The 18,465-nt window shown below is 42.4% G+C and overlaps 1 protein-coding gene and 1 pseudogene across 2 annotated transcripts; one reads left to right on the forward strand and one right to left on the reverse strand.

The window, feature by feature from the left end:
• Positions 1-374: 374 nt before the first annotated feature.
• Positions 375-17,203, reverse strand: LOC129145096 (uncharacterized). 2 transcript variants are annotated; one of them, XM_054690939.1, is made up of 3 exons: positions 17,091-17,203; positions 15,741-15,866; positions 375-479 (listed from the first exon to the last, which is right to left on the reverse strand). In XM_054690939.1, exons 2-3 carry the CDS (start codon positions 15,753-15,755, stop codon positions 384-386), a joined length of 111 nt encoding a protein of 36 aa, XP_054546914.1. In that variant the 5' UTR covers positions 15,756-15,866; positions 17,091-17,203; the 3' UTR covers positions 375-383. The 2 variants fall into 2 exon arrangements, with proteins under 2 accessions (XP_054546914.1, XP_054546913.1); XM_054690938.1 differs by lacking the exon at positions 15,741-15,866.
• LOC119235182 (cytochrome c oxidase assembly protein COX20, mitochondrial-like) lies at positions 4,952-5,147 on the forward strand (annotated as a pseudogene).
• Positions 17,204-18,465: the final 1,262 nt, after the last annotated feature.

The raw sequence follows: 18,465 nt of genomic DNA on the forward strand, positions 1-18,465 counted from the left end.
CTATTATCGATCAGTGTTTTCTCTATTCAACTTGTTTATTCCTTAAGAAGCTTCTCTCTTCAAGATAAGCAGAAGTACTTAGAATCCACTTGAATCCAAATTCAACTTGGGGCCTCAATGGCTGCAGATGGATACCTTCGGACTCCAAAAAAATCCAACTACATACAAAACTTAAGCAGCCTTTACTACATTTAGGCACTAGTGAGACAAGTTAAAAGTGTAGGTCGCTTTCCACTTATGTTTACTTGATGCTTAATTTTACTGGAGTCATTAAAAGAAATATGCTTGCAATTAAAAAAAAAAAAGCCAACTATTTCTGAGGCCAGTCTCGGTGTCCAGAGTCTTCAAGGCAATGTTAATTATGGCACATAGAATCCCCAAGCTCACTTGTCAGCAAAAACGCTGTGCTGAGCCTGGCAGAAGTCTGCCCTCACGCTCAGAATCGCCATAAATGTGCAACGTATATTCCAACGAAAAACCTGGAGGAAAATAAAGCATAAGTAAAATGAACTGGGGTTGACAACATACTTAAACACAATACCCAAAGTTGGAAACATTCTTTACAAGTCCAAAAACATCTGAAATGCCACCAATTCTAAATTACTGCCAAGACTAGGACAAAAGCATATTCCTAGACCAGAGACTTAAAAGTTAAATATGTCTTATTTCAAAACAGGGTTCAACAAAGTTTCTGTGCTAATAATTTTTAAATTATTGACTTTCTACATTCATTTTAAACAACTTTAAAATGCCTAAAAAATATAAATAGAAACCGTCCCTCCTTGAACTCTTTTCATAAAGTTCATAACAATTTCATTTTTATGCTTTGATGGTTAAGTCCGTCACATATGTTTTTTGCTTAAAATAAAAGCCGTATTTGTGCTTGAAAATTTAAGTTCTTTCTATCCAAAATATATTGGACCACAAAGTATGTCTGCAAAATTATCTTCTATTCCTCATAACTCTGAGTAGTTGTTCCTGTCTGTGAGGAATGATGAAAAGGATCAGAAAGTCAAGTGATTTGTCAAAAGTAAATGAGTTAATTGAGTCCAAATTCAAACTCAAGTCTTCTGTTAGTCCCATGTTTTTCTTAACATGCCACAATGCCTGATGACTCAACTAATATTCAAATCCCATCCTCTTATTTCTAGTTCATTTTACTACTTCTCGTATTACTGCCTAAAGAGTACAAAAGCATGTGAAGTTCAGATAGAAACTGCATTCTCCTGGCCTCCCCAGTGGCGCAGCGGTTGAGCACTGGGTTGCGAAGCGGCCCGCAGCCTCTGCGGCGCCGGTTCGATCCCCGGCTGCTCCCCGGCCACAGGAGGAGGGTCCCACATGGTGCGCAGACCTCTCCTGCCGCCCGCTGCTCCCCTCAGCAGTGTGTTTCGGTCCTTCTGCCTGCTCTGCTCCCTGCTCTGGCTCTGGTGAATTCTCTCACCCTCCTGCGCTTCTGACTGTACCCAGTGCATGTGTAAACAAAACAAACAAACAAACAAATAAATAAATAAAAACATGCCTCTGTTTAAAAAAAAAAAAAAGAAAAAAGAAACTGCATTCTCCTGTCCAAATATTAATCCCAACTAAGAAAAAGAAGTGGCAGAATTTTTAATATTATAAATCTGCTGTTTTGAAACACAGTTATCTTTACAAACTGGCTCAAAGTGTCAACATAATCATAAATTCCTTTGGAAATAGGGACAAGGTCTAAACTCATTTGCCTCTGCCCTAAGTCACCAATATAGTTTATTTAGAAGTCTCAAAAAAGATGACTGTGACCAGATAGAAAGACATGAAAGATGACTACAGAACCAATTTCAACACTGAAATATATAGATAAGAAAGAATCTAGCCCTACAAAGTTTCAAGCTTACTATACCTTCAAGTCTTTTTATGATATTCTTACAACGCTTTTCAAGTTACGTACTTGTGATTATATTACCATGGACACAAGCACAAAACTAAAACATTCCTAAAATATGAAGGATACATAAGAAATCCAAAATGGCATTCTAAAAACTTTAGTCCCCAGCAGAATGAGTTTCTCCTACAGTAAAAACACAAAACTTCTACAAACTAAGAAAAACAAAACTACATACCACCAGTCTTCCTAACTCATAATTCTAAGTGCAGCCTTAAAATACAGCCACCCATGCATGATACCTATCATAGAGAACTCCTTGTACAGTCAAGGAATTTTAATGTTAGGAGAACTTGAGAGTTCAACTACTGACTTAAAAAAGAAAAAAAAATTGGGCATCCAGAGAAGTAAAATGACTTAAGCAAGACCACACTGTTAATCAAGTAGCAGATCAAGTGAAAAATCCAGGTCTCACAGATCTGAGGCATACAGCTGGAGAGGGGAAAGTAGAGGGGTCAAAACAGATGGGAAAACAGAAGGGAAAAGCACAAGGGACTCTGGTGATGGTTCACGGGTGCTAGTTAGTAGAACTGTGGGGACTATACCCGAGGGGAGAAATCAAACACTATATAAAATTAACAATGATGTTAAGAAAATAAATTATAAAAACTCTTGATTTTTCCTAAAATCTGGACTATGGACATAGCCACATTATTTTTCAAGTCATAATTTTTTTCATCTAACAATAAGTTTAACTTTCTTCACATATTTGCTTGGATATTCATCTGCAATTCTGTGACCTTATAAAAAGAGGAGAAAAGATTACTACTATTCAAAGAACAGTGGTTTGCATATAGCAGAGAGCAAAACATAAGGAAATTCTAACCTGTTTGAATCTCTTCAGTTCAATGATGTTATCATAGCTAATGTTTGTCAGCTGAGTAAAAGTACTGACAAGCCTGCATTGTATGGATGGTCAGGCTTAAAAGGTTATAGAGCTTTAGTATTACAAAGTCTTCTACAGTGCTTGCTCAGCAAAAAGAAAAAGCTCTGTCCCATCTATTCCTCCAAGCTCATTTTAGAAGGATCACTTCCAGAGATAAGGATAATTCATTATTAGACTTCCGATTCTTAACACCATACTGGGATGCACAGAAAAGGAATTTTTGCCAAACGAAACAGTATGTTCTATCAATGTTAACAGATACATGATAAAAAAAGCAAGCTTCTGTTCCTTCCTTCTCCCCCAAGAGTTAAACTGCACTTCAACAGTTAAATGTTCTTGCAACTGTCAATTCAGATAAACTGTTAACTTCTGTGACATGCATAAGAATTTAAAGCAAAAAGTCTAAAAATTGGGCCTCTCCTGGTGGCGCAGCAGTTGAGCGCTGGGCTGCGAAGCTGCCCGCAGCCTCTGCAGCGCCGGTTCGATCCCCGGCTGCCGGTGAGGGTCCCACATGGCGCTCAGACATCTCCTGCCAACCTCAGCAGTGTACTTCGGTCCTTCTGCCTGTTCTGTTCCCCGCTCTGGTGAATTCTCTCACCCTCCCGCGCTTCTGATTGTACCCAGTACTTGTACAAATAAATAAATAAATCTTTAAAAAAAAAAAAAGTTTAAAAATTATGAACAACCTACCACAGTGGGAAAAGTACTAAAAAACTACAGTTTTATATATACAGTGCTGTATGTCTTACATGAAAACTTTCTTCTAAAGTTGTCTCTGAGGAATTCTGCTCTACCTACTTAAATAAAAATTGATTTTTGTTTTAATTTACCAGGTGAGGGAAGAGGCTGATTTGCCTGAGCTATAACAGCAATCAAGTTCAAATATGTACCCAAATATTCTCTCCAAATATTCTCTTATGTTTTATAGAACCTAACTTTTAAAATATTGAACTTCAGACATATTTCCTAGGCAACATTTTAATCTTTAACAAAGAACACAATGCCATTGAAGGATTAGAAAGGCTTTTCTGTAACAGAAAAATGCGTCTAAATTAAGAAAGGATAGGAGGGGAGAAAGAAAAAAAAAATGGAAGGCACTAGAACAAGAAGAGCAAGTTATCAGAGGCCTACCAAACTGAGATAATGTACTGCCACTAAGTCAACGACAACGGAAACTACTGAAAACACTAAAGAGAGATGTCTGAGTCTAAATGTCCTCTGTGACTACTGAGAACATCTACCTAGATGAGAAGCAAAAACCAAAATGTGTATTACATTTTCCATAACTTAATCATGGCAGGTCCTTAAAATGGAAAACTAAGAAGAGGTTAAGAAGAATAAAACAGACCTATATGAACTGTTGGAGAGGTGGTTAAGAGACATTTATACGGTACAAGACAGAACAAATGATTTAAGTAGAAATATTTGTGAGTTCTGTATATGCCTTCATGTCCATGGGCTATCTGGAAAGTTACAAAGAGAAAAGGTAACATCAGTTGTCTGGGCCTCAAGGGGGCTGGAGCCCAAGAGTATGATTTACTTTATCCAAATCTATATCTTTTCAACTATTTTAACTTTTTTCCATATACATGCATTTTTTTTTAAATTTCAGGGTGATAAAGAACCCTACAATGATTTACAATTTTAATTTAACCACGTTCATAACTGTGCTTTAGTCATAGGATTAGAAGGTTAGTGCTTCTGTTCCCCGAAGACCTGTACCTACACAGCTCCAGAAAGACAGTTTCCGTCTTTGTTAAAGACACTAACTTGGGCCTCCACGGTGGTGCAAGAGGTTAAGACACAACCTATGATGCTATCCGCAGCCACTGCAGCACAAGTTCGATCCCTGGCCAGGGAGCTACCCACATGTCTCAGTAGACCTCTCCTGACTCGCCCACTGCTCCCTTCAGCAGTGTGTTTCGGTCAGCGCACCTGTTCTGTTCCCCACTCTTGACTCTGGTGAGTCCTCTCACGCACCCCCACCCCCAGCACCACTGGCCTGTATCCCAGTTCTCGTATGCATAAATGAATAAATCTTTAAAAAAAAAAAAAAGATACTAACATGTTGGGTAAAGCTCGGGTCTTGCTTTGGCAACTATTATTTCTAAATTCAAATATAAACATGGAGGATTCAGTTCCCCATGGCCGCTGAGCAGGAGCCAGGCAAGCCTGAGTAGAGAAAGCCCTTTAAACTTCTAGGAATTTTAGAAGTTGAAAACATCCCCTGTGTCCGGGATTTGATATTCTATGGTTCATTAGGATCTGTTGTGGCTGGCCTTGGACATTTTTTGTTAACTAGTAGTAGTAGGATTAGACGATCATGTGATGTTGGAGTAGGAGGATTTTTCTTGGTGACTTTAGGATGCTGGTCCCATTGTAGGTATAACCATGCAAAACAAAGAATCCAGGAAAGAACTGCCAGAGAAGGAATTAAAAATAAAATTTTATATGAAAGTACCCCCCTTGACCCTGAAAGAAAACAAACTAATGGCAACAGCAGCAGCTGAGCAATCTCGGGCATAAAACACCCAAATACAACGGAAGTCAGTGTGAAAAAAGCTGAGAGCAACTATAAAAAACCTACCTTTTATGTACCATAAAGCCTTCACTCAAGTAATAAATAAATAAATAAATAAATAAATAAATAAATAAATAAGCAGGATTCAAAGGTGTGAGGAAACTTTACAAAAGTAGCCCCAGTTAAGGTAACCCAAATTTACACCGGGCAACCTTTCAAAAAGGTTGATATACTCACACACAATAGACTCACACCAAGCTTTCCACTGCGAAACTGCCTCTACTTCCAAATTAAATGATGCAATAAACCCCCTATTTTGATGGATTAAGTCAGTATTCACCAAATTAAAACAGCATACTATAATCCCAGATGCATAATAAAGAATTCTAGATCTAAGAAAATAAAATCTAAAAGCAAAGGTCTGAAGAATGAAGAAGCAAGCACACATTTACTGTATTACTTTTCTTACCAGAAATTCAACAGGAAGTCATGCAAATTTGCATCAGCTTGGTTTCTACAAACAGGCAACATGAAAGCATAATACTGTACATAAGACTAAAGCTTTGCAACAATTTTTTCCTAAAACAAATTCATTTCACTTCAAGCAGCACACTTCCCCTTATAGTAACTATGAATAATCTGTCAACAGTATATGAATTCATTCTCATGAAGAGTTAGATATTTTCCTTGCAATTTGGCTAGTCACAAATTTGTTAATTCAAATATTTATTGGACACATACTCTGTCTCATACTTTTATAGGTGCAGCAAGAACAGTAAACAAAAATTCTTGTCAGGATGACTCTTATATTTTAGTAGGCATAAACAGATTAAATAGATAGATATTAAAGAAATAAAATATACCATGGCTAAGGAGAAAAATGCAAAGCTGGGGAAGCAGGGCCAAAGGGAGAGGGGATTCCAGTGTTAAATAAAGCTATGAGAAAAGGTCTTGCTGCAAAAAGGATATTTTATCTAAGACCTGGTGGTGTGGCTGTGAGCCAAACAGATATTTGAGGGAGCATTCTAAGCAGAGGGGTTAGCTGTTACACAGACTATGAAGTGGGGACACTATGAAGAGCAAGAGGGCCAATGCTACTGGTGCAAAGAAGGCAAGGAATAGAATCAGAGAAGAAAGCCTTACAGGCTACTAAAAGCCTTATAGGCTACTTGTATTCAGAGAAAGATGGGGGCTCAAGCAAAAATGACAATTTGTGTTTAAAAGGATCACTTATAGCTGCTACATGAAGACAGATTATAGAGATGTAAGGGTAGGAACACAGAAACCCATTAGAAGTCTGTTGCTATAATCCAAGAGAGAGCTAAGAGTACTTGGGCCAGGGTAGTAGCAGTAGAGAGGTTAAAGGATTGGTTTCAAGATCTACCCTGAGGTAGTATCCAAAAAAAATTTGTCCCCAGACCAACCACAGACTTTGACAAAGTGTCAAGACCCTGAGTTAAGTTGTACAGAAGCCTAACTTAATATTCAGAGGCCTAAAGACAAAAGACCATAAAATACCACCCATCAAGGAAGAACAGTAGGGTTATTTCCTCTGTAAACCACTACTGTATCTTTTGCATTTTAGCCATTTGAGGGGAAAAAGTATCTTAAGACTTGAAAACTAAAGAGAACTCAACTTTGCTAATTAACACATCTAACTGGTTTACTGGGCTCAAAAACATATTTTACTCATCTTTCATGACCTACTCCCAAGCTATAAGAGCCTAGTAGAGGGCCTCCCCGGTGGCGCAGCGGTTGAGCGCTGGGTTGCGAGGCTGCCCGTGGACTCTGCGGCGCCGGTTCCGGCTGCTCCCCGGCCACCGGAGGAGGGCCCCACATGGCGCGCAGACCGTTGCTCCCCTCAGCAGTGTACTTCGGTCCTTCTGCCTGCTCTGCTCCCTGCTCTGGCTCTGGTGAATTCTCTCACCCTCCCGCGCTTCTGACTGTACCCAGTGCATGTATAAACAAACAAACAAATAAATAAATAAATAAAACATGCCTCTATAAAAAAAAAAAAACTTATTAAAAAAAAAAGAGCCTAGTAGAAACAACAGCTCTACTCTGTTACTTATCTTTGTTCCTCTCTCTATTGTTGCATTTATCAAACTAAAACTGAATACATCTTACATTTTGAAGCTAATTCAAATTAACGTTAGTTTCCTCCCCTCCTGACTGAGGAGTTAAGAAGTATAACCATTAAATTCTACATAGTAATTCCACACAAATTAGGATCTGTTTATCTGTAAACAAGATAAAAATAACAAGATGCTTTTTGACTACTAAAAGTTTCAAAGTTACTCCCTTGGTTATTCCCACTTTTCCACTTCCTCATTTAAGGAGGGAACTTGAGAAACAAGTTCCAGTACAGAAATCAATAATCAGCCCTATAAAAAGAACGTATGACCTTGATGGTGGGAAAATATCTTATTTCTGAACCAGCAGGACATACATGGCCTGTCACTCAGAAAGGAAAGGAAAGCAATGAACCAACAATCGCACCTGCTTCTCAGAACAGTGACAGTTATTTACTGAAGTTCTGTGGGCTGTTTCCACTCATATGAAAGGGAGTGGTTTTCAAATTTGTATGTGCCCTGGTGATTAGAAGTAGTCCTCCTTTTCTAGTAATTCCCACCCTCTACAAATAAACTATAAGACAAAAATTCCAGTAAATATCTTTAGACCACATGAATATATTTAATTTTCACTTATGTACTCCATTGTTACTCTAAAGATTAGCAATCTTCCAGCTGAAATTTCTTGCCCAAAAATGTTATTTTTCCTAAATAAAACTTTTTTTTTAAACATTTATTTATTTTTATACAAGAATTGGGGTACAGGCCAGAGATGCGGGGGGGGGGGGTGAGAGGACTCACAAGAGACAGAGCCGGGAACAGAACAGGCAGATGGACCAAAGTACACTGCTGAGGGAAGCAGCAGCGGCGAGACAGGAGAGGTCTGTCCCACCATGTGGGTTTCTCCCTGGCAAGCCGGGAATCGAACTCGTGCTGCAGTGGCTACGGATTGCTTCATAGGTTGTGTCTTAACCCCTGCGCCACCAAGGAGGCCCTCCTAAATAAAACTTAAAGAGGTAAAAGCGTTGTGGTCAATTTTCACTTTTTCTAAAAAATTATTAGAATACCAGTTATAACATTAAAAATCCTAACAGCACAATTCTAATATTGGGCATTAATCTTATTGTTTTCAGTGAATTTTTAAAAATTAAATTAAATTGTTCTATTAAGTTGATTCTATTCACTTATACTTCCATTTCCAGGCAAAGGTATCATGGCTACCCTCTCAAGGAGATTTATGTTTAAAGACTGTAGTTTATATGCATTCTAAAGAGACTCCCAAAGTCCTTTATAATAAAGTTTAAGCATATTCTATTCCTAAATAACTGTGGTAACCTTCTTTAATACAATAAGAACTGTCTCAAATATTTGTCTTTCTTTCCTTCTATCCTTCTTTAATCTCAAAAGCTAAGTAATTTTCCTGGAGAACAATTTAAGTCTTAATCATTTTAATTTAGTTTCAAACATCTCTATACATACCTTAGCCCAAGAACCACTGAATCGATTATTGCATTAATAAAAATATATTTGAGATTCTGAACTTCAATTGTAATAAAGCAAACTCAGTAGTAAAAAATTCTAAAAGGACACCTGGATTCAGCCTGTCAACACCACTCTGAAATGTTTTCTGAGCTATATCAGGACAGTCAGAATGACGGTAACAGCTGCAAGTTCCCTGAGGTTGCAAAACAGATACTTGGGAAAAGGTTATTTGAATCACCTTTCAAAATAACCTACAGCACAGGAGCAGTATGCAAAGCAAAAACTTCCAAGCTATTGTTAGCATTATTTAAAATATACCATGTTTCAGAGCTTAGCAGTTTATGGGTCAGCTTAACTCTTTCATTTCCCCATTTTGTCAAGTGTACATAGTATATTTAAAGGTACTGCTGGGAGAGAAAACTATGTACAGAATACAGAATAAGAACACTCTAAAATACATCTTGTCAGCATAAATTCTTTTGTTTAAGTCCTAGAAGTTTTTCTGCTGTTAGGGCATTTTAGTGCAAGTTTCCCCTAAAACCGGGTTAAGTTAGCATCACTTCCTGTCCTAAACTTACTTTTTTTTTCTTTTTTTTTTTTATTTAAAGATTTTATTTATTTATGCATACAAGAACTGGGGCACATGGGCTGTGAAGCTGCCCGCAGCCTCTACAGCGCCGGTTCGATCCCCGGCCGCCAGCAAGGGTCCCACATGGCGCGCAGACCTCTCCTGTCTCCCCGGTTGATCCCCTCAGCAGTGTCCTTCAGTCAGTCTGCCAGTTCTGTTCCCTGCTCTGTCTCTGGTGAATTCTCTCACCCACGCTTCTGACTGTACCCAGTGCTTGTATAAATAAATAAATAAATCTTAAAAAAAAAAAAAGAACTGGGGCACAGGTCAGAGAAGTGGGGGGTGAGAGGATTCACCAGAGACAGAGTGGGAAACAGGCAGATCTACTGAAATACACTGCTGAGGGGAGCAGTGGGCGTGACAGGAGAGGTTGGCTGTGCTATGTGGGTTTCTCCCTGGCCGGGGATTGAACTCGTGCTGCAGTGGCTGCAGGTAGCTTCATAGGTTGCGTCTTAACCCCTCGCACCACCAGGGAGGCCCTCCTAAACTTACTTTTTATAAATTTCATTCTACTTCACAATCATCCCTCTGTATACTGAGTACAGTGCAAGATAACCAAGAATGTTAAACCATTCTTTTTAGAGCTGCTGGCCTTTTAAAATATACTGCCCACCCATCAGTTGCCCAATAGTAGTTTGCTATTTACTTTCATAAAACACACCATCATTTTTAAAAAACCATACATTCAAAGCAGTTGTTTCACATTACCTAGGAACAGTAAGAGAAAATGGTGAAATAGCTCTATAACCCCATGTCAAGAGGTTACCGTTCTTTGTTCCCTAGTTCAGCTCAACAGTCACCTTCCATCTCTGACCATTTAAAGAAGGCAATGTTCAATTATTCTTGTCTTCTTCCTTCAAATGCTTACTGAGGTGAAAGACAACCTCTGTCTAAATGATAGTAAAAGGCAGCACAGCCTATCTTATAACAAGCTTTGTGGAGCTCTGTGAGCACACATAACAAACACTATTTAGGATCAAGGTCTTACAATGTGGGTGAACTGTATTTGATGATGGATGGACATTACAACGTGATATTAATGCTACATACTTTGAAAGACACAAAGTAAGCACGAGTAGAACAGAGCAGGATTAATTCTTTCAAGGAAAGGTAAAACTCAGGACAGAAGACTGGCAGAAACAGTGAAGGGTCTGGTAGCCCAACTTGGAAAAAGGAGCCGAGTCTGGTTAGGTAACTGGGAGGCATTGACCAAGTAAAAAGAATTTCAGACCAATTCAAATGCAATAAAAGCTCTTGGGAATTTAAAAGTAGAACAGTTAAGGAGCAACTCTGATCACTGACAGAAAACAAATATTGCCATATTTGTGGGCATCTTCTGATCTATTCAAAAGCTCCACAATTATCAATAAGCTTCACGAAAATATACTCTAAACTAATTCCTACTTGGTAACTGAATTATTTTTCTTAGTAAACAGATGATTTGAGTTTAAAGTCTACTTGTTAAAGACTTCCAAATGAAGAGTTCACCTCACTAGAAAAACTGACTATAGTGTACAACTTAAATTTGAAGAATTTTTCACCCAGAAAGATCTGATGTGGATCATTTATGCCAATCACCAGAAGGAAACTTGTTTGCAACCACATGTGTGGAATGAAGAATAATGTCACCAGAATCTATTGTTTCTCCATTATATCCTTCTCAATTTGCTGACAAATCCTACTGATGACTCATATCCTTCTGCACTAACCAGGCACTCTGTTCTCTTAGGATAGGCTTTTCACCAATAATTGAAAGTAGAAAACATCAATTTTTTTTTTGCTACTAAAATAAGTATCAACATACATATACACACATTCAATTTACAAATACTATTTAGTAGGTACAGCCTAGTAAATTTTCCAATAAAACTGCAAAAAAAATAAAGTTATGCTCAAATCTCAACTAAAATTAAAGGATAACTAGAAGCAGATCTGACTGTGAATTTGAATTCTTGTCAAACAATACATTAGTTAAGAGCCAACATTTTTGACCACTGCAGAAATAAAAATATAATTTATCTGATCTGCTAAAGCAAATATATCATGTGTGCATCTTAAGCCAAAAGAACTAACATTTTCTGAGAAGAATGAAATTTCAACCCAAAAATACTTATGAAAGAAATTAAATACACCTTTTTAAATGTAAAGACCATTTTAATGGTCAACATATTTTTTCAAAACAAGCTAAGCAAAACAAGGGTGACAGAAACATTTAATCTTAAAATTCTCTACAGTTTAAAAAGTTAATGTTGTACAATGTAAATGTACATTCAATTGACAAAACTTAGTTTCTAGTCCACTTGAACTACAGTGGATGCTGTGTTACAAAAGTTAGGAGTAAGAAATCAGTGCAAACAGAAAAACACTGTATTCAAGTCACATAAAAACTGTTGGTATACTGTCAATTCCTCATAATCATTTTTTGGCTAAGATTTTGTGCCTTGTAAATCTGTACTGATTGAAAAGACAGTACAGGGGGCCTCCCAGGTGGCACAGCGGTAGAGCGCTGGGTTGCGAAGCTGCCCGTGGCCTCTGTGGCGCTGGTTCGATCCCCGGCTGCTCCCCGGTCACCGGAGGAGGGTCCCACATGGCGCGCAGACCTCTCCTGCCGCCCGCTGCTCCCCTCAGCAGTGTACTTCAGTCCTTCTGCCTGCTCTGCTCCCTACTCTGGCTCTGGTGAATTCTTTCACCCTCCCGCGCTTCTGCTGTACCCAGTGCATGTATAAACAAAACAAACAAACAAACAAATAAATAAATAAAAACATGCCTCTATTAAAAAAAAAAAAAATCTGAAAAGACAGTACAGGGAAAACCACCTTAAAACATGAGGAGACAGCTCATTTTCTCACCTGGGTCATATAAACTCCATAGAGTAACTGTAGAAAGTGGGCAGACTATTACAGAGCTGTGCAGCTTCTTTTATAAAGTGCTAGAGTAGTGACAATTTCTGTTTCAGTCTAGACCTCTACAACTCCAAGGAGCAAAAGATTTATATACAATGTCCACTTGAGTCTACATCAAATAATCCCATTAGGCTTCAAGTTCCAACAGAGTAGTCAAGAAGACAAAGGAGCTGGAGAATTCTGTTCAGTCAATAAAACTAGAGAAAGCTACCAGATATTCTCTATATAGATATTAATTCTGAAGTTGAAAATGGAAAAAAGGCTCTTTTAATACTCCCAACTGAGAGATTCAAATCACCATTCCCTAAAATAATAACTGATGACATGCACTGTTCATTGAACCCAAGGTATAAAATTATCTGAGCAATAACAATAACAGCAAGGACTCCTGCTTTAGAAACTTAAGAGAATAAGCATCAGTTTCTACACACATAACCCAACTTGTTTCTTGAGAAAATCTCAAAGTACAACCCCTCCCAATTGAGGGAAAAAAGTAATTGAAGTATATCTTTTAATATAAAAAAAAACCTTACATTTCAAGCAAAGAAAGGCTGACTTCCTTAATATCTACCTAACTCCTCCATAGTTCCCTGTAAAATAACAGGAGGGGGTGGTGAATTAGCCAGAGATTTAAGCGCTTTAAGTCCCAACGAGAAAATATTTTTTTTTTCCCACTGCTGTCTATTTACTGATATTCTTAACATGGATTCCAAAACCTAGGATTCAGCAAATTGATCTCTAAATCAATATCCTTATCTATAAAACTGAAAGAATGCCACTTGCTCACAGGATTATTATGGGTTTTAAATGAGATGATCTGATTTAGCACAAGAAGATTCTCAAGGGAATGTTGAAACCTAATGCAAAATGTTGGACTTCATAATTATCTAAGACCTCAAGATCTCTATCCTAATTCCATAAACATAACTAAGTACACCATGTTAAAACTAGGAATCCTTGATACTTAGCTGCTCAAAAGTCTTAAATGTGTGTAAGAAGGAGGAGTGATACTATAGCATCTGAAGAAATCTACACTACTTAGGCTTCACACTTTCAAGATCAACAGGTAAGAATTTATGTGCTGCTCCTCTGCATCTTATTTATAAATGCTTTTTTTCTAGAGGCTTCCCTGGTTATCAATTCCATATTCCAATAAAAAATTAACAGCACAGTCAAGCCCTATAAATAAATATTTTTTTAAGATTTATTTATTTATGCATACAAGAACTGGGGTACAGGCCAGAGGTGTGGTGAGTGAGAGGATTCACCAGAGACAAGAGTGGGGAACAGAACAGGCAGAATGACTGAAATACACTGCCAAGGGGAGCAGCAGGCGAGTCAGGAGAGGTCTGCTGTGCCATATAGGTAGCTCCCTGGCCGGGGATCGAACTCATGCTGCAGTGGCTGCGGACAGTTTCATAGGTTGCGTCTTAAACCCTTACACCTCCAGGGAGGCCCCACTATAAATAAATCTTAACTAAATTTTAACTTTGTGTATCAAAACCGTAGTGTTCTGTAACTAGTGTATACAGAAATCCTACCTTTCAAAAACAAAATTATTTCTTAAAAATAAACTATTTCTCGGTACTCCCTGGTGGTGCAAGGGGTTAAGAGTCAGCATTAAGAAGCTATCAGCAGCCACTGCGGAACTATTTCGATCCCAGGCCAGGGAGGTGATCCACGTGGTACAGCAGACCTCTCCTGTCTGGCCTGCTGCTCCCCTGAGCAGTGTATTTCAGTCGATCTGCCTGCCCCACTCTGTCTCTGGTGAATCCTCTCACCCCCACACCTCTGGTCTGTACCCCAGTTCTTGTATGCATAAATAAATAAATCTTTTTTTAAAAATCTAATTTTCAAGTAAAATATAAATAAGTTTTCAGACTTTTTAATTCAAACAATTTGAATTTACTCTTCCCCCTAATTGTAAATGGTTTCTGCCTGTAAGTTTGGTTCATTCAAATTAAATATTACTTGATTGACTCACAGAAGGAGAGTTTTGATTTTGCTATTCTGAATCAGAATATGTCCAGTTCAGCAGTTCTAAACAATCTTTCATTTGTATAGGTATTCTAAAATGCTAGTCTTTTCCAGCTACTAAATATAACAACTAGATGGTTGCCTTAGTAGAAAAGTCCTAGTGGTTATAATACTTTGAATCTGTGGTTCAATTTATAATGAACTAAATACTTTCATATATATTTACTCACTTGATCTTCATAATCTGAGGTAAAATATCCCATACAGCTGAACAGAAAGACTTTCACAAAGAAGTGACAACACACAGTTGACTCTCAGTCCCTCAAAATACATTCTTCCTCTTTCCCCCAAAATAAAAAAACATGAAAGACTGTTGGGTTTCTTTCATCAAACTTTTCTCTCCCAGACATATCCCAGGTGTCTCATAAAAACTGTCGCAAAGCACACACCCTGGGGCCCCAAGAGTTTCAAGGCAGAATCACCACCCACATAAAAGCCTAGCTTAGGCCCCCAACAGCCTCAAGTCAGCATCTCCTAAATGATCCCCTTGCCTCTAGTCCTTCAGTCTTCAGTCTCATCTATAAAAGTTGCTAGGTCACCACTGGTGGATGAGAAACCTCACAGTGAGACAACCTATTTTGAAAGTAGTAATGGTGCAGTGGAAAAATCAAGGACTTTGGAGTCAGAGCATGGTTTTTAGCCTAACTACAATTTTTATTATCTTGTGACCTGGGATAAGATATTATCTTGTGACTTAACCTCTTTGAGTCTCCATCTCTTCATCTCATTGCTGTAAGTCACTGAGGGCTCACCACCGGACCCCAGACCCCTGAGTCCCTGGCAAATACATACCACTCAGTGTGCTGAATGAATGCAAATGAAGATACCCATCACCTTTACAGTGACTATGAGCATTAAGTGAGCTGATAAAAAGCACCTGGTGCACAACAGACACTTAACTAAATAATCCTGTCTGGATAGGAACAATACCATTTACTATTTCTGAAAGCAGACAGTAGGCCAGTGAATAAGGACACTGAAAGAAAAATAATTTCTAACTTCTAATTACACACCAATGCCTTTGCCTTTCTGTCTGCCATCAAAAAGACCACCTTGGGTTGTGCTGTGTTGGTGGTACAAGGTGAAGATAGCTGCCTTCCAAAAGGCACCCTACTCTTTGCTTATCATAAGAACCCCCAACTTCTAAGAGACTTAGGAGTACAATCTGTGGCAAGGTACTCATCAACAAGAACCCCTACTTCTACAGTACAAGAACCTGAGAAAAGTCCTTTCACCATCCAATATGAAACAACTTAAAATGTGAAGATCAGAGTATGGCAAACTTCTCACCAGCTTCACCAACATAATGGTGTGGAGCCAACGGTTCTGAAGCCTTTAATAATGTGTCACTGTTGTCCGTTTCCTTGTGCACACTGCATAGGGCACAACTTCAATCATTTCCTGTCTGAAACTATTCTGTAAGACAGAGCAAGGCAGCAGGTAACTACCATATTCTAATCCAGCTGTAGCTGTAGTTCCGTGACTCCAAACAATCATTTGCTGCCATGTCTCCAGTGATGCCAGATTCGCTGGACACTGTATGTTTCTTGACAAATTTCAGGAAATAATAAACTAGCCTAGGATTCTCCGTCACCAGTATGTTACTACCGCTCTTCCTATTGCTTAAGAGCTGTTCTCCAGGTAGGCAGAAAAGAGCCACAACCTAAAAAAATACTGCTTCAAGATACCTAACAACGGAACAACTTTCCCTTGAAAAACTAGCAGTACTTGAGGAAACAGCTATGCTTGGAATACCCTAAAGGGAGAATCATCGAGGGTTCTGGACAATAGACAAGTTTGTGTCCGCCAGCTCTCGAAGCCCAGCCTAGGATGGGGTGCAACCACATTCTTGGCAAACTGGGAAATTTATGTCCATGTCCTGAAACAAGGAGGTGGGGGGGGGGAGTGCGGTTTACAGGGGAAAAAATGGGGGGGGGGGGACAGGGGCGCACTTCATAACAAAAATCCAGAGATGATAGCGCCGCCGGAACACATGCTCGCATCCTGTGCACCCACTTGAACCCCGAGGTTGCAGGGACCCCGAGTTCTCCCGGAGAGAACTCCCGACCCCAGGAGAGCGGGGCTCGCCCTCCAGGACGCCTGCTCGCGCACGACGAGCGCGGGCACACCCTGCACCCTTCCACTCTCCCTCCCCGTCCACGCACCTCGGCAGCCCCCTCACCCCACACTCAGACCCCCCATTCGCTTAACACTCCCCTCGCCCCACACGCTCCCCCACACGCTGCCCACTCACTCTCTCTCCCCGACACTCCCCCACACATGCTCACCCCCACCCACACTGTCCCCCAGGGTCCCCCACCCTCGCCCCGCTCCCCCACCGTCCCGCCCTGCGCTCTCCCCCCGCGGCCCTGCGCGCCCCGCTCCCTCCACGCCCCCCTCCCCTCCCAGGCCCCCACGGCCCGCGCGCCCCCCGCACGCCACATTCTTCCACACCGCCCCGCGCCCGCCCGCACGCGCCCGGCCCCGCACCCGCCGCGGGCCCCGCGCTCCCCGCCCGGCCGGCCCGGCCTCCTTCCGGGGACGTGTCTCGGGCCTGCACTAATGGCTGCGGCGCCTCCCGCCCGCCCTTCCCCGAGGCCCCGGGGCCGGCGCGGGGGCCCCCCGGGCGCGCGCACTCACGCTGGCGAGCCGGGGACTGGGCATTGAAGTCCGGGCGGCGGGAGCGAGGAGGCGCCTCTCTCCTCAGTCACCTCGGCGGCGGCGGCGGCGGCGGGAGCGGCGGCGGCGGCGGCGACGACTCCCCCCCAGCCTCGGCGCGCGACACCCGGCCCGGCCCGGCGGCGGCGGCGGCGGCGGCGCGTGTCCACGAGTCCGTCTTGCTGCTGCTGCTGTGGCCGCCGCTGCGTCCCCGGCTGCCGCCGCTGCCCCCGCTGCCGCCGCTGCCCGGTGGCGTCGCCTCGCGCCGTGCCCGGCCGCCGCTGCCGCTCCAGCCGCTACCGGACCGACGACGGTTACACCCGGCCGACCGCGCCGCCGCCACCGCTGCTGCGCGCGCAGCCGGAACCCGCTCCCGCCGCCGCCCCTCAGGGGGCGCTGCGGGGCGCGGCGCGCGCGCCCGCCGGCCCGCCCCCCGCGCCCGCTGACTGGCTGGCGGCCTGCGCGGCGGCCGGGCCCGCCCCTGCCCCGCGGGGCGCTGACCCACTGCCCTCGGCGCCCCCCGCGCCTCCTCGTGGTTCGCTCCGCTCCGCGCTCCGGGCTGCGGAAGGCGCGTCCATGTGACCGGGGCGGGGGGGCGGGAGGACAGGCGGGGGAGCCCTGCGCCCACACTCGGGCCCCGCGGCTCCACCCCCGCGCTGGGACGAGGGCCCGAGGCCTTGGTGTGACCCGCGAGGTCTCGGGGCTCGTTTCCGCGTCCCGGGCGGCGAGGCCTGGGCCAAGTGCGGGGGGACGGGGCGCGACCGGGCCCTCGGCTCGGGGATTTCCAGCTCTGAGGTGGGAGCCGGGCCGCTCGGGTCTGGGCTGGCCTTCCTCGAGGCCCAGGCAAATGGCGCGTCTTTGCGAAGGACACTTCTGCGTCAACGCTCCCTCCCAGTCCCAGAGAGGGGGAGACACCCCCCCCCCGAACTAAAATTCAAACTTCCGGGATGTAGCATAGTGGGTAAGTTATTTCCTCTCTCTGAGTATTGACTCTTGTACAAGTGGAAATAGTTGTCAGCTGCCTCATGGGGAGTTCACGTATCCGTGGTACACGGTATGAGAAATGCCACATAGGAGACCCTCAATTTGAAGATTTCCAACTTAATGTCCCCTTTAACGACAGGGATCATCCTAGCGATTCTGTAACAGGGTGGCCCCCAGGAAAAGGGGAGGTCCCAGTATTCTCTCGCATTTGGAAGGTGATCAGAAATTCTTTCTTTGTCAGCTTAGGCGTTTTGGTTTGGAAAATGTGGTCACCGATGAACTAGGAGACTGGGCTGAGCCGTTGCCAGAGGGCAGTGAGAAAGCAGAAGGGAGGCTTCCCCAGGAGAGGGGCGGCAGAAGGGGAGGGAGGGAC

This window comes from Talpa occidentalis, unplaced genomic scaffold (assembly GCF_014898055.3).
Source record: "Talpa occidentalis isolate TD23 unplaced genomic scaffold, MPIMG_talOcc4v2.1 talOcc4.9, whole genome shotgun sequence".
Classification (NCBI taxonomy): domain Eukaryota; kingdom Metazoa; phylum Chordata; class Mammalia; order Eulipotyphla; family Talpidae; genus Talpa; species Talpa occidentalis.